Source organism: Aquarana catesbeiana, linkage group LG10 (assembly GCF_042186555.1).
Source record: "Aquarana catesbeiana isolate 2022-GZ linkage group LG10, ASM4218655v1, whole genome shotgun sequence".
Classification (NCBI taxonomy): Eukaryota; Metazoa; Chordata; class Amphibia; order Anura; family Ranidae; genus Aquarana; species Aquarana catesbeiana.
The window spans coordinates 172,725,270-172,748,635 of record NC_133333.1 but is presented as its reverse complement, the minus strand read 5'-3'; the positions used below and the strand labels follow the sequence as shown (position 1 = coordinate 172,748,635).

The 23,366-nt window shown below is 41.1% G+C and overlaps 1 protein-coding gene across 1 annotated transcript in view; it reads left to right on the top strand.

Annotated features, from left to right (window-relative positions):
* The window catches only part of CFAP74 (cilia and flagella associated protein 74), a gene marked incomplete in the record, with an annotated part of 325,669 nt that overhangs the window by 135,028 nt on the left and 167,275 nt on the right, over positions 1–23,366 (top strand). Inside the window, 1 exon segment of the mRNA XM_073602977.1 lies at positions 6,965–7,093. Coding sequence (XP_073459078.1) covers positions 6,965–7,093 — 129 coding nt within the window.

Below are 23,366 nucleotides of genomic sequence, written 5' to 3'. Positions count from 1 at the left end.
GTCATGCAACACTGTACCTATGAAATTTTAATTTTTTTTCCTTTTTTTCACACAAATAGAGCTTTCTTTTGGTGGTATTTAATCACTGCTGGATTCTTTATTTTTTGTGCTATAAAAGAAACAAGACCGAAAATTTTGCAAATTAGTAATTTTTCTTCATATATTTTGGCCAAAATTTATACCTCTACATATCTTTGGTAAAAATAACCCAAATCGGTGTATATTATTTGGTCTTTGTGAAAGTTATAAAGTCCACAAGCTATGGTGCCAATATCTGAAAATTGATCACACCTGAAGTACTGACGGCCTATCTAATTTCTTGAGACCCTAACATGCCAGAAAAGTACAAATGCCCCCCAAATGACCCCTTTTTGGAAAGAAGACATTCCAAGGTATTTAGAAAGATGCATGATGAGTTTTTTGAAGTTGTCATTTTTTCCCACAATTCTTTGCAAAATCAAGATTTTTTTTTTTCTTTTTTTCTTTTTCACAAAATTGTCATATTAGCAGGTTATTTCTCACACACGGCATATGCATACCACAAATTACACCCCAAAACACATTCTGCTATCACTCCCGAGCATGGGGATACCACATGTGTGAGACTTTTACACAGCGTGGCCACATACAGAGGCCCAATGTGCACGGAGCACCTTCAGGCGTTCTGGAGCACCCCGGCCAATTCTGACATTTCTCTCCTACATGTAAAAATCATTATTTATTTGCTAGAAAATTACATAGAACCCCAAAACATTATATATGTTTTTTTAGCAAAGACCCTAGAGAATACAATGGCAGTCCTTGCAACTTTTGATGAAGTTATGCCGAGTAAATAGATACCTAACATGTCACCCTTCAAAATTGCACACGCTCGTGGAATGGCGCCAAACTTCCCTACTTAAAAATCCCCATAAGCTACGCTTTAAAATTTTTTACTGGTTACATGTTTTGAGTTACAAAGGAGGTCTAGGGCCAAAATTATTGCTCTCACTCTACCGATGGCAGCGATACCTCACATGTGTGGTTTGAACACCGTTTTCATATGTGGGCGGATCTTACGTATGCGTTCGCTTCTGCATGCGAGCACACGGGGACAGGGGCGCTTTAAATTTTTTTTTTATTATTGTTCATTTTACTTTATTTTAGTTTAATGCTTTTTTCCAAAAAAATTATTTTTTGATCACTTTTATTCCTATTAAAAGGAATGTAAACATCCCTTGTAATAGGACTATGGCATGACAGGTCCTCTTTACAGTGAGATATGGGGTCAATAAGACCCCACATCTCACCTCTAGGCTGGGAAGTCTGAAATAAAAAAAATAAAAAAGATCCTGGCTTCGATCGTAGCGGTGAGTCGGTAGAGGCACCTGAGGGCGGCGAGGGGGGGGACGTCCCCTCTCGCCTCCCGTAAGAAGGATCAATCAGTGGAACAGCCGCTATGATCATTCTTATGGTGTAGGGAATCACCGGCTGAAAAGGCTGATATCTGAATGATGCCTGTAGCTGCAGGCATCATTCAGATATCCCCGCACAAATTCAAGGATGTCGTATGACGGCCAGCGGGCGGGAAGTGGTTAAAACGCATTATTTATTAACACAAAGTTATCCATTTATACAACATTTCCAACATATAGCATGTACCTACCAAAAATGACACCCCAAAATAGATTCTCCTACTCCTCCTGAGTACGGCGATACCACATGTGTGAGACTTCCACAGCCTGGCAACATACAGAGGCCGAGTATGGCTGAGCATGGCTGCGCATGGTTGGGTATGGCTGAGTATGGCAGGGTATTGCAGGGTATGGCTGGGTATGGCAGAGTATGGCTGGGTATCACCGAGTATTGCAGAGTATGGCTGTGTACTGCAGAGTATGGCTGGGTATCACCAAGTATTGCAGAGTATGGCTGGGTATGGCAGAGTATGGCTTGGTATGGCAGAGTATGGCTTGGTATGGCAGAGTATGGCTGGGTATTGCAGAGTATGGCTGGGTATTGCAGAGTATGGCTGGGTATTGCAGAGTATGGCTGAGTATTGCAGAGTATGGCTGGGTATTGCAGAGTATGGCTGGGTATTGCAGAGTATGGCTGGGTATTGCAGAGTATGGCTGGGTATTGCAGAGTATGGCTGGGTATTGCAGGGTATGGCACGGTTTTGCAGGGTATGGCACGGTATTGCAGGGTATGGCACGGTATGGCAGAGTATGGCTGGGTATGGCACGGTATTGCAGAGTATGGTAGGGTATTGCAGAGTATGGTAGAGTATTGCAGAGTATGGCACGGTATTGCAGGGTATGGCAGAGCATTGCAGGGTATTGCAAAGCATTGTGGGGTATTGCAGAGTATTGCGGGGTATTGCAGGGTATTGTAGGGTATTGCAGAGTCTGGCAGGGTATGGCAGGGTATTGCGGGGTTTGGCAGAGTATTGCGGGGTATTGCAGAGTAGTGCAGGGTATTGCTGAGCATGGAGGGATGGCTGAGCATGGCTGGATGGATGGCTGGCTGGATGTGACTGCTTTTGTCACAGAGCAGTGCTGTGGGCACTACACATCCAGCCCACAGCGCTGCTGCCATCCGATCCCTCCCCCTCTGTACCGATCGGTACACAGAGGGGAGGGAGGAACCAGCGTCATGACATGACGCCGGGTTGTTTACATGTGATCGCTCCGTCATTTGACGGAGCGATCACGTGGTAAACGGTTGCAATCAGTGAGGACCCGGCGGTCACGGATGTTCTTGGGGGGGGGCGCGCGAGAGCGGGATTCTGGAAGGACGTCATAGTACGCCCTCCCGGGGTTAAGCAACCGCCCTGTAGCCATCATTCGGCTATGGGCCGGTTGCTAAGTGGTTAATAGCCTGCTATACTAGCAGCTGTTGCCTAATAGGAATGTTAACATACTGGGATTTTTCATAAGGATGCTATACGGAAAATACTGCTTTTTTTTTTTTTTTGTGGTTTGTTTTGGGTTTTTTGTGGACCGAAAGCTGATGAAAGGGTGTTTTTATCACGCTTTTAGCACAGAAGCACGTAGCTTTCCGATTTAGTGTAGTATATTATGTTACTATGATACCTGATTACCTATTCTCCAAATTGGAGTGGAGCATACGCACTTTGTTTTGAATGTTTGATTTTGGATTCTACGGGTTGTAAGTTTTACTATTGTTTATTTAATTGCTATATGTTGTTATCTGTTCTATTATTTATGAATATTTATTTTTGTGTTACTGGATAACATGGCTATTTGTTTTAAACACAAAACCAAATGTTGATTTTTAATTTATTACTGAAAGTTATTGAGATATTAACATATAAGTGTTACTACAGTTGGCAAGTATGTACTGTTACAGATCTAGCTAAGGACTTGTTTGTGGACCAGTTCTTTATGTTTACATTATTAAAGTTTTTTTTTTTTATAATTCTATGTGTGTGTCTGTTTTTTGAGATGTTGGGGTGAAAAGCAAAATTGCATTGAGTGGCCCCAAAAAAACGTTTGCCCAGGGCCCAAACCATATTAAAGACGGCCCTGGTTGAGCTGCATACCTCTTTTGAAGCAGTGATTTCTAATCTTTGAAGTTAGGGAGTCACCATAACAGCCTGGCAAAAAATAATTTTTAGAATTGGACCAGCAGTGATAGCCCCATATTTCTGGTATTACAGGTTTGCTTAAAGATGAACTGCAGTTTGCTCACATAATTTGTAATAAAAACATCTTTGCCATTCTGAAGCTTTCCTCCAACCACTTTACATATTATTTTATATATACTGTGATTCTGTACTTGCCAAATATGCTGCAGAAATCTCCCTCCACTGAGTCTGGCTGCATCCATTTTAACTGTGGGCAGCTGAAGCTGCTGCCTGTTCACTTCCCAGATTTACACAGACACACAGAGGCACACCTCCAGCTCTGCAGCTCTGATTGGTCCTCTTATGACTCACCCCCTCCCTTCCTGGCAAACTCTCACGAGAGTGATAGAGAGAGCTGTGCATGATGTCATAAGCCTAGGCTTTTTACCCGACAAGAAACAGGAAGTGGGCACTATAAGATATTTTTAAAAAATGTTTTACTATCCAAAGTTAAAACAACAAGGGCAGAGGATTTAATAGATGGAAAGATGAAAAAATAACTGAAGTTCCGCTTCAAGGAGCTGCTCACTTATGCTGTCTGGCTCTTCTCTCATATGTATAGCCAGTAGAAGTAGCAGATAAACCAGCAAAACAATGTAGGGGTCCTCTGTTCCTGTCCTGGTCAGGACACTATCTGCATGGAGTTTGCATTGTCTCCTTGTGGACTATGTATAATAACCTACTGAAATCAAACAAAACCAGAGAAACGCATATCATACAAAATTGGAGACATTTTTAAGCTCAAAAGAACAAAATATTACAGCGCACACATGCAAAAAAGACATTTACCTCCAGCAAGGCTTATTAAAACACCATAAACATTATCAAAAAATATGGAGATTTGATTACACCATATTGCTATATGGTGCTTAAGCCCACTTACTGCGACAAAGTACCCCATGATTAGTGGGTCCTACACTATCCATAGATTGGGAGATCCTGCTTCTCTGAACCATGGGAGCAAAACACTCCTCTATATGGGAGAACTTGAGGTCTCTACCCATGACACAAGTGGACACTAATGAGAGGTACTTAATGAGGGAGTGGGGTGCTCCTCACCCAAAAGGATTTGGTCAGAATCCATACAATAGACAAACAAGAATTTTGGGGGGCACATCCTAACAGATGCATTAAAGATGGTGCAGCCATAAGACCATACAACAGAACAAAATATTACAGCGCACAGATGCAAAAAAGACATTTACCTCCTGCAAGGCTTATTAAAACACCCAGACATTTTCAAAAAACCTTATAAAAAAATATGGGGATTTGGTCACAACATATTGCTATATGGTGCTTAAGCCCACTTACTGCGACAAAGTACCCCATGATTAGTGGGTCCTACACTATCCGTCCTACACTATCCATAGATTGGGAGATCCTGCTTCTCTGAACCATGGGAGCAAAACACTCCTCTATATGGGAGAACTTGAGGTCTCCACCCATGACACAAGTGGACACTAATGAGAGGTACTTAATGAGGAAGTGGGGTGCTCCTCACCCAAAACGATTTGGTCAGAATCCATACAATAGACAAACAAGATATTTGGGGGGCACACCCTAAAAGATGCATTAAAGATGGTGCAGCCATAAGACCATACAACAGAACAAAATATTACAGCGCACACATGCAAAAAAATATTTACCCCCCAGCAAGGCTTATTAAAACACCTAACCATGAGTGAAAGAATTTTTTTTGTGTTATCATTCATATTCTCTGAAAAAATGGCCAAGAAATCATAAATTCTGCCAGGGTACGTAAACTTATGAGCACAACTGTATATATGTAAAACATCTCTTCCTGATCAATTAAACTATGTTTGAAATGTTGCTGCATGAGAAATGTATACTCACCTGATGGCGTTACCAGATCTCCTAAACATTACAGATTTATGTTAGAAATGTCATATGGCCACGCCTGTACCATAAGAAAGTGGACATTCTTACAACAGTTAGTTATAAGAATAATTTAGAACAAATATATCCCTTGTCCTAGATTGATACTTGGTGGCTAAGAGAGGCAATGCCTAAACAAATAACGGAATTAATATTTAGCCAAATGAACCAATGAAAAAAGTTCCACCTTCTGGGCTAGGCTTATAAAAAAATGTTATGAGCTTATTGTCCAGAACGGTATATAGGACCAGGAGAGGAAGCCATTAGAACTTCTTCGACAGCCACTTCACGTCATCCTTCATACTTCATACAGACTTCATACATTCATTATCAGGCCTCATCATTTGACACTTTGAGGACGCCAAGACATAGCTCCACCTTGACAAGGCCCCATTTTGTTAAATGCAGACATTTTAGGGGACTCTAGTAACAACCATTGTAAGCCAGCAACCATTTTGGAAGGGTAATTGTTACATTGAACTTTTCCTGATTCATTGATTATTTGAATATACCAATTATTGATTTCCCATGTTATTTGGATGGTTCTTCCACCAATATAATAACCATTTTAGATTTTTCTTTATCTTTTATTTTTGTTTTTCCAATTTTAATCTTTTGTTCGGCGCTATAGTAGCATACAATTTTTACGTAGTTTAACACTTGCTCCATCTGCAGGGGGGGTAACTGTTGGCTTTGTAAAATGCAGACTATTGTCTGATAGTTAATTATACATACATGGTTATTGTGTCCATAGAAATTAATCCTTTCGTTCCATTCATATTGCATAGCAAAACCTATTAGCGAGTGTTGCATAATAATTTTGTATTTTATGTAAGATTTTATTTATGTCCATCCATAAATCTAAAACTATTTATTGTGAATACATGTCTAGTGAATAAATATTCCATATTTAGTCTGTATTCATATCGTTTGATCTGTGTCTCTTAAAAAAATAAATTAAATGGGTGAAAACTACTCAATATAATTATCGTTATGTTGTATAGAAACAGAAACCAAATGGGCAACTCTGCGTGACAAAACCCCTCCCACCTTTCTCTCACCTCAAATCTTTTTCTTCTCCTTTCTCTACCATACTTTCAATTTTATCTTTAATGTTCAAAATCTTTGTGAATTATCTTGATTTCCTACATTGTCTTTCAATATGTCTGAAGTGGCTTTCTGTACTCCTGAGCCTCGTCAGTGGGAAGCTAGGATGACCCACCCAAGGAATATATTATCTTTTATCCTCCTATAATCACGAACTGCAATTGTGGTGATGCTCAGAACAAACTGTACTTCTATGACCCCAACTGAGCTACGTTATTTACTTATATTTGTACTTGAAAAGTCTTGAAATAAATAATTAAAACGGAAATTAAAAATAAATGCAATAGTGTGCCCACATGTGTAATAGTATATCAAATTCTTGTGTCTGATTTTCAGAGCAACAACTGCCCTTCGTTTAAAGTTTGAAGTGTGCAAAGAACTAAGAAATCACATGGAGCTGCTTCCAAAGACTGGTTTCATTCAGGCTCAGTCATCCTTCAGCATACAGCTCAAGTTTATACCCAGGTATGTCCTTCGTCAGTCCTTAGTACTTCAGAAATTACATATAGAACTTCTCGCCACAGCACCCTGGGACGTATTACCAAAATAACATAAAAAAATTACTAAAATATCAAAATGTGTTTGTACAGTAAAAGACACTTTCCATATTAAAAAAAAAATCCTCTGATGAAAAGAATATGGTGTACATCATAAATTAGGCATAGATGTTTCATCAGTCACATGTTGTTTGTTTACTATACACAATGGTCAACTCGTTTCGCATGTTTTTTATGATTCATCAGGTACAAACAATATGCTTATTCATTGATCCTTACTGTAACATATTCTAGGATAACAGTAAAACATAAATCATCATAAATGTATTTTGCTCTCAATATAGGTAAAAGGCTATATCAGCCCCAAAGTAAAATAAAATGTCTACAAATGCACATTACATACAGACATCTAAAAGTTAAATAAATTCAATATTATTCCATCCATGCACTTAAACAGATCTCTGAATGATTTATAAATGCAGTGTGAAAACAGTCTTTGGTGCCTCTCAGAGCAAACAGTCAAGTATTAGATTTCATTCTCCAAATTTTAGTATAACAATTACAGCTGGGTTTTGGTTGCTCCATCCAAGGGGTTGGCCTGCTATACTGGTAGCAGGTACACATACTGACTGCCACATTACTATGAAACAGAGTTGCCGACCCTTTTATCTAATGTACCTATATCTGATACTGCTTATTTGTCCTGCCCCTGCAGAATGGAATGGAGATTTTATGAAAAGTTATGATTGCCCATTAGTAAGGTCAGCAAATGGCACTGGATATAAAAGCTGACCATACTGGTAGCAGCCTAAAAGGACCTCTACATTTTTGGAGTTACAGCTAAGTATCTTGTGGAGGTGACCCTTGGTATGCAGAGACTGGAATTAATTCCCACATTACTAATGAAGGAAAAAATATTAAAGATAAGTGCAAATATTGCAGTGAGTGTTCTTGTGATCTGCCCAAAAAGTGAGTAGAGAACCGTGCTAGAAAAATACAAATGATCAGCTGTATTATAAGCTATAGATACTGGACATGTGGTGGTCTTACAAGAAATGGCACATTGAGATCAGAATTTACAGATTCAGGTATATGCATCAAGAGTGTCCCAAACCATTGTTTGACTGTGAACAAGTTTTTCTTTCCTGTCCATGTCCATTGCCTTATCTAACTTTGATTTTATGCTAAGGAGTATGGTTATTGTTTTTTTACAGTGACTAAGCATCTTTTTTTATTAATTTTTGTGACAATCGATTATAAAGCACACATGCCATACTTTCAATCAGCTGCAAACCCCCAACTACTCTTGAATGCTGGGATGTTTGGATTTGGGAAAGCTCTGACCCTTTCTGTTGGTAATAAAGCTAGCCCTCTCCCTCCTGCCTCCCACATATTCCTATTGGCTCACCACTGAGATGAGGCAGGAAGGGTTAAGCAGGTTTCAAAACTACCAAGAATTTTTAAAGCTTTGCTAATTCAGAATGGACATTAATTTGTAAAGGAGGGGACTGTAGGAATTTCCAGGGACCTCTAGGCGCTGACACTTTTTTTTTTTTTTACCTGTTAGCAGCTTAGACAGAGTCATATGACTTGGGAGGCACAGCAGTTCACACACATCTAAGAACATCACAAGTGTCCCTAAGGTCTCCTAAAGTTGCCCTTTTAACATCAGTTTGCAGAGGGTTTTGGTTTAATTTTGTAGAGTGTGCAGCTTATTGGTAAGGGCAAAGAGTGATCAGAGATTGTGTTCTGCAGAAAGAAAGGAAGGTTAATAGGGAGCCATGCTAGGAAAATACAAATTCTCAGATTTCTATAAGATCTAGACACTGAATATGTGGTGGTCTTACAAGAAGTAGCACATTGAGATGATTCCACACAATGGCTATATAAGTTCTGTCACAATATGTAGAAAGCTGCTGCCTCCACTAAAAACAACTACCTTGATAGAGTTTCAGTTTGATAAAATTGAGTAGTGGTTATTGCGCTGTTTTGTGAGATAGTTTGAGTATATTAATTTGCAAAAATAAAAATAAAAAACTCAATATAGCCCTGTGTGTTTGAACATCCACATTAATTACCAATTAAATAACAAATAAGTGTCAAATGTTGTAAACCATAAATCTGTGTTAGAAATAAATTCTTCATTGGTGTATATACACACACTAAATACATGAAAAAGGCAATTCATATAATATAAGTTCATAAACGTGCAAAAATATATCCTCGGATTCGATAAGTCAATTCAAAATTGATTAACAAATAAAAGTGACAAGTGCTCTTTAAAAGTGCTTCAATGCCGTGTGTACAAAACTCATGCATTGTGCTGGTGCTCCAACTCATGCCCCCCCCCCCGCCTCTTTTCCCGCACTCACCAGGGCCACCTTTCATATGGTTTAGACCCTGGGCAAACATTTTTTTTGGGCCCCATCCCCCCAATGCAATTTTGCTCTTCGCCCCAACATCTCAAAAAACAGACACACACATAGAATTATCAACAAAAAAACTTTAATAATGTAAACATAAAGAACTGGTCCACAAACAAGTCCTTAGCTAGATCTGTAACAGTTGTGGGAGATTAGCTCTTGGGGATCACCTTTTCTCGAAATGAAGGCCAGCGTACAAGCAGTTTCTTTAAAATCTGGCAGGTTGCCAGCTTTATTTACAAATGGTTTGCAAAGTCATAAAAATAAACAAAAATAGTAAAGTAAATTCTTGCCGTCTGGCGCTAAACTAAACAGTAGACTGCTCTCTATATGGTGTGGGGCTGGTCCCCGTCACCCACAAAACATCAGGTAAAGCAAACCTTTTTGTTTCAATCCAAACAGAGCTCCTTTCTCTCAGATCCCCTTCTGAGTCTCAGGCCAGAGCCCTGCTGTGCTCTCTTCCTGGTAATTTAAAGTCCACCTGAGCTTGGACTCAAGTGGACCACAACACCGGAATCAAGCCTGCCACAGAGGCTGGAAAAACCCGGGCCGGATTCCAGTTCAGTCTCTTACAAAAGAACTAATGCGAGGTGAAATATACCGATTATCGATGACCTTACCTCGCATACCATCCTCCCCCTCTGCTCAAGCCCCTGCAGCTGAGCAATTGTCCCAAGCATACAGTGCATGCGGGAGAGGGCATCTGCATTATTTTGGAGCTTGACTGTTACAGGTGACGCAGGTTAGTTAGTTTGTTTATTATAGTTTCAGGGCACCCGCCGTTTATTACCTAATAAAGGTTTAACCCCCTAATCGCCCGGCGGTGATATAAGTTAAGTTTTAGGGTCAGATAGGGTCTGCGTCAGGTTAGTGCCAGTACCACTAACCCCCACGCACACAGCATACACCTCCCTTAGTGGTATAGTATCTGAACAGATCAATATCTGATCTGATCAGATCTATACTAATGTCCCCAGCAGTTTAGGGTTCCCAAAAACGCAGTGTTAGCGGGATCAGCCCAGATACCTGCTAGCACCGGCGTTTAGCCCCTCCGCCCAGCCCAGCCCACCCCACCCAAGTGCAGTATCGATCGATCACTGTCACTTACTAAACACACATAACTGCAGCGTTCGCAGAGTCAGGCCTGATCCCTGCGATCGCTAACAGTTTTTTGGTAGCGTTTTGATACAGTCGCTAACAGTCAGGAGCTTTTTTGACTGTGAGTCTCGCTAGTGTACCACTAAATTTATTGCCCAAAATGGCAAATCGAAGGTACACTAGTGAAGAGGCCTACACATTTCTGAGCATGACAGATAGTGAAGAGGAAGTCACTCATCTGTCAGATTCAGGCTCAGAATACGAACCTGTAGACAGCAGCGGCTCCATGACAGCTCTGACGATGGCGTGGTGGTCCCTGCCAAGGTCAGGCGTACCAGACCCCAATCTTCTGCTGTTGTTGAGGTGCAGGAACCGCAGGTCCCTCGTATGGAGCAGAGATGTACTAGCGTCGCTATTCCTTCTGGTGAACTGGCAAGCACCAGTGGCCTAGTACACCCTGGTCGTACATCCAGCACTGCAGTAACACTTGGTGACGTGGCGAGTCCCAGTTCAAGCTGGCGAAGTGGCAAGCACAAGTAGTGTCCCGCTGCCACCAAGAAGACGAACACAGGCCCGTCGTGCCCATGGTGCCCTTCCTGCTGCATTCGCCAATCCTAATTGGGAACCCACCACTGCAGCACCCGTACTTCCCCCATTCACTGGCCAACCCGGCATTCATGTGGAAACAGTTGATTTTACGTCACTTGATTTTTATTCACTGAAGATCTCTATAGATCTATTGTGGACCAAAGCAATTTGTACGCTGGTCAACACATCGCCACTATTTCCCAGTCCTCCCTTGCTAGAGATTGGAAACCAATTACGGTTTCCGAATTTAAGATCTTTCTGGGCTTTTCCCTCCTCATGGGCATAACCAAAAAGAGTGAGTTGCGGTCATATTGGTCCACTGACCCAATTCACCATATGTCCGTGTTCTCTGCTTCCATGGCCAGGGCACGATACGAGCAGATTTTGCGGTTCATGCAATTCAACAACAATGAACTCTGTTGTCCTCGTGGAGACCCTGGATACGATTGGCTCTACAAAATTCAGCCCCTCGTAAACCACTTCAACCAACGTTTTGCAGACTTGTTTACTCCCCATCAAGTTGTCTGTGTTGATTAGTCCCTGATTAAGTTTTCTGGCCGCTTGTCATTCAAACAGTACCTTCCCAGCAAGCGTGCCAGATACAGGGTCAAGATGTATAAGCTCTGTGACAGGGCCACAGGCTATACATGTAGTTTTATGGTTTACGAGGGAAAAGATAGCCACGTAGAGCCGACAAACTGCCCTGACTACATAGGAAGCACTGGTAAGATTGTGTGGGACTTGGTGTCACCCTTATTCGGAAAGGGGTACCACTTATATGTGGACAATTATTATACGAGTGTGTCACTTTTTAGTCACCTTTTTGATCATCAGATTGGAGCATGTGGCACCGTGCGACCTAATCGTCTGGGCTTTCCCCAGCGGCTTGTAGATTCCCGTCTTCGGCTGGGGGAGAGAGCCTGCCTGCAGTGTAATAATTTGCTCGCTATGAAGTGAAGGGATAATAAGAATGTTTTCATTCTTACCTCCCTTTATGCAGACATGACAGTCCAAATTACTATGGCGACTGGTGTTGTGGAGAAACCCCTCTGTGTCCACGAATATAACCAAAATATGGGAGGGCTGGACCTCAACGACTAGTTGTTGGTGCCGTACCTATTTGCCCGTAAGGCCAGTCGCTGGTATAAAAAAGTGTCTGTATACTTATTTCAATTGGCTTTGCTGAACGCTCATGTGCTATACAGAGCTTCAGGACGGACTGTATCCTTCCTTAAATTCCAGGAAGAGATCGTCAGAGCCCTTCTGTTTCCAGACGGTGCTCCACCTCACCTTCCCAATCCAAATGCAGTAAGGTGGCTGCATGAGAGGCGTTTTCCTTATGTTCTCCCGCGTACCCCTACCCAACGAGCCCCCCAAAGAAAATGTTGTGTCTGCAGAAAGCGCGGATATAGGCGTGACACCCGTTATTATTGTTCCTCCTGTCCTGACAATCCTGGTCTTTGTATTGGTGAATGTTTTGAGCGCTACTATACACTAATTGAGTTTTAGCGTAGGGTACAGCATTGCACAGACTAAGCACACTTTCACAGGGTCTCCCAAGTTGACATCGCATTTTGAGAGACCCAAACCTGGAACCGGTTACAGTTACAAAAGTTACAGTTATAAAAAAAATGTAAAAAAAAAAAATACACAAAAAATAAAAAATAAAAAAAACAAAAATAGTTGTCGTTTTATTGTTCTCTCTCTCTCTCTCTCTCTCTCTCTATTCTCTCTCTATTGTTCTGCTATTTTTTACTGTATTTTATTCTGCAATGTTTTATTGTTATGTTTTATCATGTTTGCTCTTAACGTATGTAATTTTTTTATACTTTACTGTTTACTGTGTTTTATTGTTAACCATTTTTTTGTTTTCAGGTACGCCATTCAGCTGCAGCGCGGATTTATTTATCTTGACAGTAACAGCGTTTGCTCCCACGATACATAAAGCCGTGACTCCAGCGCTGTCGGAGGTGATTTTACCACCACAGTTACATACTTCAGCATATATGGGGGCAGCAGGGGCGGAGGAGCGATTTGCTCCTACCTTTTGCGGGTGGATGCCCCCATGCTTCGGCATATATATATTTTAGGCACAGGTTGCGTTAAAAAATGTTTTATTTTTTACTATGTTTTTTTTTGTATTTGCTTTGCAGGTATGGTAAGTCTTACTGTTATACTGTAATGTTACTTTGTTTTATTGTTAACCATCATTTGCTTAGCAGGTACGCCATTCAGTTGCAGCGCGGATTTATTTATCTTGACAGCAACAGCGTTTGCTCCCAGGATACATAAAGCCGTGACTCCAGCGCTGTCGGAGGTGATTTCACCTCCACAGTTTAAAAAAGAGCATATATGCCGAAGCATGGGGGCAGCAGAGGCGGAGGAGCGATTTGCTCCTAATATTTGGGGCGGATGCCCCCATGATTCGGCATGTATAAATGGTTAATGTATGCCCATCATTAGAAGTGGGTGGATGAAGGGAGGTATTCTAATGGTGGGCATACCTACCGATCAATCTCTTTTTTTCGTTCGGCCCACAGGCTGCATGAAAAAAAAGATTATAATATATGCCCAACAAGGACCAGCAACGTACTGGTATGTTGCTGAACTTTGAGTGGTTCTACCAGAATGATGCCTGCAGGTTTAGGTATCATCTTGGTATCATTCTTTTCAGCCAGCGGTCGGCTTTCATGTAAAAGCAATCCTAGCTGCTAATTGGCCTCTAGACTGCTTTTACAAGCAGTGGGAGGGAATTTCCCCCCCCTCCCACCGTCTTCCATGGTTTTCTCTGGCTCTCTTGTCCTAACAGGGAACCCGAGAATGCAGCCGGTGATTCGGCCAGCTGACCATAGAGCTGATCAGAGACCAGAATGGCTCCAATGATCTCTATGGTCTAAGAAACCGGAAGCATTTCATGACTTAGATTTCGCCGGATGTAAACAGCGCCATTGGGAAATTGGGAAAGCATTTTATCACACCGATCTTGGTGTGGTCAGATGCTTTGAGGGCAGAGGAAAGATCTAGGGTCTAATAGACCCCATTTTTTTCAAAAAAGAGTACCTGTCACTACTTATTGCTCTCATAGGGGATATTTACATTCCCTGAGATAACAATAAAAATGATAAAAAAATTAAAGGAACAGTTTAAAAATAAGATAAAAAAGCAAAAAAAAAAATAATAAAAAAAAAAAAAAGCACCCCTGTTCCCCCCTGCTCTCGCGCAAAGGCGAACGCAAGCGTCGGTCTGACGTCAAATGTAAACAGCAGTTGCACCATGCATGTGAGGTATCACCGCGAAGGCGAAGGTCAGATCGAGAGAAGTAGTTTTAGCAGTAGACCTCCTCTGTAAATCTAAAGTGGTAACCTGTAAAGGCTTTTAAAAATGTATGTAGTTTGTCGCCACTGCACGTTTGTGTGCACGTTTGGTATCCATGTACTTGGCCTAAGATCATCTTTTTTATTTCATCAAACATTTGGGCAATATAGTGTGTTTTAGTGCATTAAAAATAAAAAAAGTGTGTTTTTTCCCAAAGAAATGCTTTTGAAAAATCGCTGTGCAAATACTGTGTGAAAAAAAAAAAAATGAAACACCCACCATTTTAATCTGTAGGGCCTTTGCTTTAAAAAAATATATAATGTTTGGGGGTTGAAAGTAATTTTCTTGCAAAAAAAAATATTTTTTCATGTAAACAAAAAGTGTCAGAAAGGGCTTTGTCATCAAGTGGTTAGAAGAGTGGGTGATGTGAGACATAAGCTTCTAAATGTTGTACATAAAATGCCAGGACAGTTCAAAACCCCCCCAAATGAACCCATTTTGGAAAGTAGACACCCCAAGCTATTTGCTGAGAAGCATGTCAAGTCCATGGAATATTTTATATTGTGACACAAGTTGCGGGGAAAAGACACATTTTTTTTTTTTTTGCACAAAGTTGTCACTAAATGATATATTGCTCAAACATGCCATGGGCATATGTGAAATTACATTCTGTTGCTTCTCCTGATTACGGGGATACCACATGTGTGAGACTTTTTGGGAGCCTAGCCGCGTACAGGACCCTGAAAACTAAGCACCACCTGCAGGGTTTTTAAGGGTGTAAATTTTTGATTTCACGCCTCACTGCCTATCACAGTTTCAAAAGGCCATGGAATGCCCAGATGGCACCCCCCCCCCAAATGACCCCATTTTGGAAATTAGACACCTCAAGCTATTTGCTGAGAGGTATGGTGACTATTTTGCAGACCTCGCTTTTTGTCACAAAGTTTTGAAAATTGAAAAAAAAAATAATAATACATTTTTCTTTTCTTTCTTCATTTTCAAAATCAAATGAGAGCTGCAAAATACTCACCATGCCTCTCAGCAAATAGTTTGGGGTGTCTACTTTCCAAAATGGGGTCATTTGGGGGTTTTTTTTTGCCATCTTAGCATTTTATGGCCTTCAAAACTGTGATAGGTAGTGAGGAGTGAAATCAAAAATTTACGCCCTTAGAAATCCTGAAGGCGGTGCTCAGTTTTTGGGGCCCCATACGCGGCTAGGCTCCCAAAAAGTCCCACACATGTGGTATCACCGTACTCAGGAGAAGCAGCAGAATGTTTTTTTGGGGTGCAATTCCACATATGCCCATCACCTGTGTGAGCAATATATCATTTAATGATAACTTTGTGCAAAAAAAAAAAAAGTTTGTCATTTTCCCGCAACTTGTGGCAAAATATAAAATAATCCATGGACTCAACATGCCTCTCAGCAAATAGCTTGGGGTGTCTACTTTCCAAAATGGGGTCATTGGGGGGGGGGGGGGTGCCATCTTAGCATTTTATGGCCTTCAAAACTGGGATAGGTAGTGAGGAGTGAAATCAAAAATTTACGCCCTTAGAAATCCTGAAGGCGGTGCTTGGTTTTCGGGGCCCCGTACGCGACTAGGCTCCCAAGAAGTCCCACACATGTGGTATCCCCGTACTCAGGAGAAGCAGCAAAATGTATTTTGGGGTGTAATTCCGCATATAACCATGGCATGTGTGAGCAATATATCATTTAGTGACAACTTTTTGTAAAATATTTTTTCTTTTTAAGTCATTATTCAATCACTTGGGATAAAAAAATAAAATATTCAATAGGCTCAATATGCATCTCAGCAATTTCCTTGGGGTGTCTACTTTCCAAAATGGGGTCATGTGGAGGGGGGGGGGGGTTGTACTGCCCTGCCATTTTAGCACCTCAAGAATTGAGATAGGCAGTCATAAACTAAAAGCTGCGTAAATTCCAGAAAATGTACCCTAGTTTGTAGACGCTATAACTTCTGCGCAAACCAATAAATATACGCTTATTTACTTTTTTTTTTACCAAAGATATGTGGCCGAATACATTTTGGCCTACATGTATGACTAAAATTGAGTTTATTTGATTTTTTTTATAACAAAAAGTTGAAAATATAATTTTTTTTCAAAATTTTCAGTTTTTTCAGTTTATAGCGCAAAAAATAAAAACCGTAGAGGTGATCAAATACCATCAAAAGAAAGCTCTATTTGTGGGAAGAAAAGGACGCAAATTTCGTTTGGGTACAACATTGCATGACCACGCAATTAGCAGTTAAAGCGACGCAGTGCCAAATTGTAAAAAGTGCTCTGGTCAGGAAGGAGGTAAAACCTTCCAGGGCTGAAGTGGTTAATCACGTATGGAATATTGTTAAAGTTCACGCATCACGGTCAATATAAGGGATTCAGTGCACGTTTAAATGCATTAGCGAACATTCACAAAAAAATTTTTACACTGTATTTATGTTTACCAGTATGTAATCAAATACACAACACAATAGAATAGCGCCATATCTACTTCACTTTCCTTTCTTTCAACCTGTCCACGAGTTCGTCGACCCGAGGCATCGGGTACGCATCAAACTTAGACACACTGTTGAGTTTCCTAAAGTCGTTACAAAACCTGATAGTACCATCAGGTTTTGGGACCAGCACTATGGGGCTCGACCACTCACTGTGGGACTCTTCTGTCACGTCCAACTCATATTTTTGATTTCCTTTGTGACTGCCTCTCGCCTAGCCTCTGGGATTATATATGGCTTTACATTTATGCGAACCCCTGGTTCCGTCACTATGTCATGCTGGATTACGTTGGTCAGTCTGGGTAAGGGGGAGAAAAAGTCTCTATTTTTGTACACAAACGCGCTAACGTCACTTTGTTGTGCCACGAACAGGGAATCCATTATTGGGATGTCAGGTGTCACCGGTACCCAGTCTGTTGGAGGCGGGGATGTAGCAAGTAAAGTCTCTCTGTCCTTCCAGGGCTTTAAGAGATTCACATGATAAATTTGGTGTAGTTTCCTTTTCCCTGGCTGGTAGACTTTATAGTTTACCTCCCCCACCCTTTCGACAACCTCAAAGGGACCCTGCCACTTGGCTAGGAACTTACTTTCCGCCGTAGGAACCCGGGGCTGAAAATACGGACCTTGGCACCCCCCGATCATAGACCCTCCTCTGGGTCTCTTGGGCTCTCTCCATATGTTCTCATACCAGGGGCAGGACAGCTGCGATTCGATCCTGCATCAAGGAGACATGCTCTTTAAACCATATGCTGCTCCTCTGTAGTTCTTTACTATTGCTATTAGAAAAAAAAGGTCAGCTTTTGGAAGAGTTAGCTTTGGGAGGCTTGGGAACAGTTAATATGCATCTGGGAACAGCACAGTATGTGTATCCCTACACTCTCCTAGAGGTGTCCTTGTAACATCCATTTGTAGAGGGTTTGGGTTTAATTTTGTGGGATGTAGCAACATATTGGTGATAGGACCTTAAAGTGGAACTAGACCCACCCATTGACTGGTTTCCCAAAACCGTTACATTCAAGGCATGACATGTGCTTAAGTTATCTTTCAACCAAACTGTCAAGCCATCAAATGGTAGGTGTCATAGCTGATCACATGTGCAAAACCATCGTAGATCAAACACAGGCTAAGACAGCATCTTCCTGTCTCATTGCCAACAATGCTCACCACTACTGCTGCAGAGTTTTATCTGCAGATGCTTGCTTGCAGAAGAGGACTTTTGTGCTTCCAGATTTCAATATATAAAAAAAATAAAGAGTATTTCCAATTTTGCAGCCACATTGGGATAACACTTCCTTTATTTTTGTTACATTGTTCTCTTTCACACAGCATAACTTAAAGTGAAACTTCACTCTCCCAATCAGCAGTGATTATTTTTAATACTTGTGCTGCTAACATTAGTAAATAGATAGGAAAGTTAGTTTTTAGTTGCACCATTGCTGAGATCTTTCTTAAGGAAGCAATGTGAGGAAAACCCACTATATGTTTATGTGTTCCAATTCACAAAGCATACCTAAAAAATAAATACAGTACATATAATTAAGAACAATGTTCTTTATTGTTTAGGTTTCTCAGGAGATGGCCACATGGCTACCTCCAAGCTTTTCTGAACAATGTCAGCGTGACTCTGTCCCAAGGACAGAGTTAAGTTTCCCCTTATTAACATACTGCAGAGAAGTACAACTTCTAAGGCCCCTTTCACACCAGCAGACCGATCAATTTCCATCTTTCAATTATTGAGGGGGACCTGTTCGGACCACCTACTGTTCTCTATTGAGCGTCGGATGTCCGCTGACACCCACTGGGCATCCGATCCGATAAACTCTGCTAAATATAGACGTATGGCAATACATTCGCCATCTGTTCAGCGGATCGAATGACAATCGGATGGAAACGTTTCTTCCTGACCACCCTATAGAAGAGAGCCGGCTGTGTCTATGTCCGCTCTGCATAGCGAAGCGGACACGGACCTGTGATCCACCTGCTCAGTGGGGATCAGCAGAGGGGTCTAAATCTTTAACTTTGTTAGGACAGGCAGTGTTAAAATCCAGTTTACATCTGATAAGGAGATCTGTCAGCACAGTACAGAGAGGGTCAACTATGGCAAACACAACTCCTCGGGACCTCATAAGCCAAAAGAACTAAGTAAGAATTTTCAGTGCTAGTGAATCCAAAAAGAGCATTTAAAATGGTAAGCAGCAGTTTTTAAATATTTCTTCTAAAAGCGGCTCTTCACTACAACTGAGCACCACAAACCAAAAACAATATTTAATTCATTTTTAAAATTCAAAACAAACTCCCCCTTCTATTCATGTCTCCATGCTTTATTTTGTTGAGAAATCACTTTGAAAAACAACCCCCTAGCATTTTTTTCCGTGGCCATCTTAAATAAGGGCAAGTGATTCATTTAGCATTTACTTCCTGGAATCCATCTGCCCTTTGCTCAAGCATGCATGCAGAAGAGTGTGCTTAGCTATGAAAGAAAACTCCTCCTCTCCTCCCCTCATGAAGACTCCTGGGATGTATGACATCATTTGCCTAGGCAAGAAACCAGTAAGTAACTGAAGAAATGTAAAAAAAAAGTTTAAAACAAGTTAATATGATATACTTTCCTATCTATTTACTAATGTTAGCAGCACAAGTATTAAAAATAATCACTGCTGATTGGGAGAGTGAAGTTTCACTTTAAGTTATGCTGTGTGAAAGAGAACAATGTAACAAAAATAAAGGAAGTGTTATCCCAATGTGGCTGCAAAATTGGAAATACTCTTTATTTTTTTTATATATTGAAATCTGGAAGCACAAAGTCCTCTTCTGCAAGCAAGCATCTGCAGATAAAACTCTGCAGCAGTAGTGGTGAGCATTGTTGGCAGTGAGACAGGAATTGTTACCTGTGATTGATTACCTTGCAGGTTTTTTTCCTGTTCCTATTTGTTTAATTTTACAGTGTGAAATGGTCCTGTTCTGTTATGTTCTCAGAAAATATGTACCAGTTCTCACTCAGAAGAAGCTGTCTTTAACCACTTGCTGTCCAGTGCAATTTTTTACCTTTTCACACACATGGTAAAATCAGCATTATTTTGTTGAAAGCAGAGGACCTGTAAAATAAAATAGTGCTTTTTGCAAATTTTTATGATGCATAATATTGGCACAGCCGTTTATCAAACACACACAAAGGCCTTGTTCCCATGGGGCGAGTACATCCGTGCCCCATGCTGTATCGTGTTTACACATACGGGGATGCACAGATGTTATGTGGGGGCCTTCTCAGTACTGTAAAAATAATTGGGCGGCTGAAAAGCCACCTAGATCACTTTCACTAGATATCTGATCATTGGCTGTAAAAAAGAAAACTATTGCAGCCGCAGCTATGATCTTGGTATAACCACTTGCTAACAGGCTGCATATATACATCTGGCAATCAGTAAGTGATTAAAGAGGAACATCACTCCTGTTGTAAAAAAATGTAAAGGTCAGCAGCTACAAATACCATAGCAGGTGGCTTTTAACAAACAGGTACTTACCAGCCCAGGAGTTCCAGCACTGTCTTTACCAGAGCAGAATCTTCGCCAGGCTACAGATCCCCAGTAACATCATTTTGGATGTGGGAGCTGTCTGTGATTTCCTGATGTCAGCTTGCTCCCAACTGTGCATGTGCAAGTAAGACTAGGTTCCACATCTTCCTGGGAGGTGTGACATGTCCCAGGAGGTTGCGGGTGGGAGGAGGGAAGGATAAACAGACATCATCCTCTCCTAGGCAAGGATTGGTGAAAGTGGAAGCATGTACCTGTCAAAAGAAGTACTTGTTCCCTGAAGAAAAACACTGCAGATTTTTTAGATACTGGGGAAGGTGGAGGATGAGCAATACTTTTACTTTTCAGTGAAGGTTCGCTTTAAATTTCAAACCTCCAGCAGTTCCTGGTAACATGCTGCACACTACAAAATGATAGGTGCATCCTCTGGGACAATATATTATTTTTCCTGAAAGGTTCATTTTATTTTAATATCACTTCATTTCTGTACACGCTAGGAGTCTGTTTTGGGAGAATTGTACTAAATATTTGTCTGGTTTTGCTCTTATAGAATAAAATAGTGGCTGCTAATACTGCAGTTAAACTGCTTAAAAAGCAAGCCAGTGTTTCATCTTCTAAATCATTGCAGAGCTTTCTGTCTGTTAACATTAGCCAGATTAAAATTTTTTCATACAAATTGAGCATTTATGGACTTTAAAGCATTACCCAGCATTACTCTGAAGTTTTATTAAAACCCAAAGATAAACGACAGTGCAATAAAATGAGATCCTAATCACACATTGTACAGTTCTCTTAAAAATCAGGTTTGGTTTGCAGGGAGAGTAAATCAACTTTCACTTTATTAAATAGCTTTTGAATGGTTAAGCAGCAATGTTTTATGCACATATTGTATATTCGACATCAAGGGAAAGAAGTATGAGTTTCTGAACTATGTGTTTGAGTAAGCTAATATGATAGGAAGATTTACTAATCATTTACTAATCTGGTTTTAAAGGGAAAGCCCAGCAAAACTAATGGTTCGGTTGTGTGGGGGCGATGTTAGACTACATTAAAGCTTATGTATAGGCAAAACTTTTATAACCCCTGTTGGTTTATTTTGTGCAGTTTGTGTTCAGTTGTGGAGGTTTTCCTTAACCACGTGTCCCAGAGACACAACAGGAAGTGGAAGTAAATCTCTACAATATCAGTGAAAGTTGTCACTGGGACAAGTAGCTCCACTGGAATATTTCTCCTCAATTCATGTTCTGTTGACAACTCAGAATTTTGGATTTTCCCTCACTTTCAGTCCTGGTAACAATATCAAGACACAGAGGGCAATAACAATCTGACAGGGGCTCTAACTCTTACCTTCCATATAAAAAAAAAGTTTTGGCTATACGTACTGTACACATACTGTACACTTTAATCCCCATCCTCTTTAAAAAAAACTCTTGTAGTGAGATGTCTTCAGCAGACTTGTGAATAAAGCTGGGCTTAGAGAGATCAAAATTTTGGCCAGTTCAGCAGGGATCCATTTCAGTTCATTTAGATCCATTTATTTATGCATTCCTGTTTGAGAGCAGTTAAACCAGGGGTCCTCAAACTACGGCCCTCCAGTTGTTCAGGAACTACAATTCCCATCATGCCTAATCATGTCTGTGAATGTCAGAGTTTTGCAATGCTCATGGGACGTGTAGTTCTGCAACAGCTGGAGGGCCATAGTTTGAGGATCCCTGAGTTAAACTAATGACTGACTGCTCTCAAACGGGTTTGTTGGAAACTTGGCTGCAGCACTGATCAGTGTATTTTGAGTCCCTGTTGTCAGAATACAAAAACAGAGTGAGGAGGATTCCCCAATCCATCTCAGTTGTGTGGATGGGGGAATATATTACGTTTTTTTTCTTCAGCCCAATGGCTGATTTAAAAAAAACTGTATGTGTATGTGGACATTAAAAATAGCAGCCGCCATATGCAGTAAACCAATGAAATGTTATTGATGAATTTTGTCTTTTGAAAATGGTGATTTTTTTTTTTTAAAGCACTTGTTTTAGCAAATGTAACTTTGACTGTTGTTTCAAAAATATAAATAAATGTTACTGAGACTGGAATTCCCATTGAAAAATGGAAAATCTGAATGTTGGGAGAAAGTGGCTAAACCAAGTGAATGCAGGGGGTATGTAAACAGTGTGTGTGCCGCAAATTGCTGCAAATCCTCTGCATTGAGTATTGAAATACAGGGGGGCGTGGCCTAGCAGGGCATGTGAACAGTCGTGTTCGACGGAGCTCCCGCTGTTGATCCTACAGAGAATCCTATCCTCGCCACATACAGCGCCCGCAAACGCACGGAACCGACCCCTAACAGTCACTAGAAGCCGGCAGACCCTAAAACGGCAACTAGAAGGGGTATGATGACCCGGGGGAACCGAGGAGACGCCGCAGCTTCGGCCTCCCAGGAATTCCAAGATGGCGCCGGGCATCCTCAGCCACAGAGGACTCCACGCGGCCAGGACAAGAAACCGGAGCACGGGGGTAAGCCACCTAAACTCCCTAAAACAAAAGACCAGCCTAAAGACATGATATATTATGCTCAGAAAATGGCAGGTACCCTGGAATTTACACAGGCTGATTCACAGCACACAACAGTGTCAGCGATGCAGGCAGACAGAGATAGTACAGACAGGCTGGAAGACACTGAATCCATGGAATCTGTTCCTGATCCTATGCCTGCCTTGTTTGATATGCAGACAGAGTACAGTCCCCAACCATCATTGAGTGATATTCTGCAGGCTGTT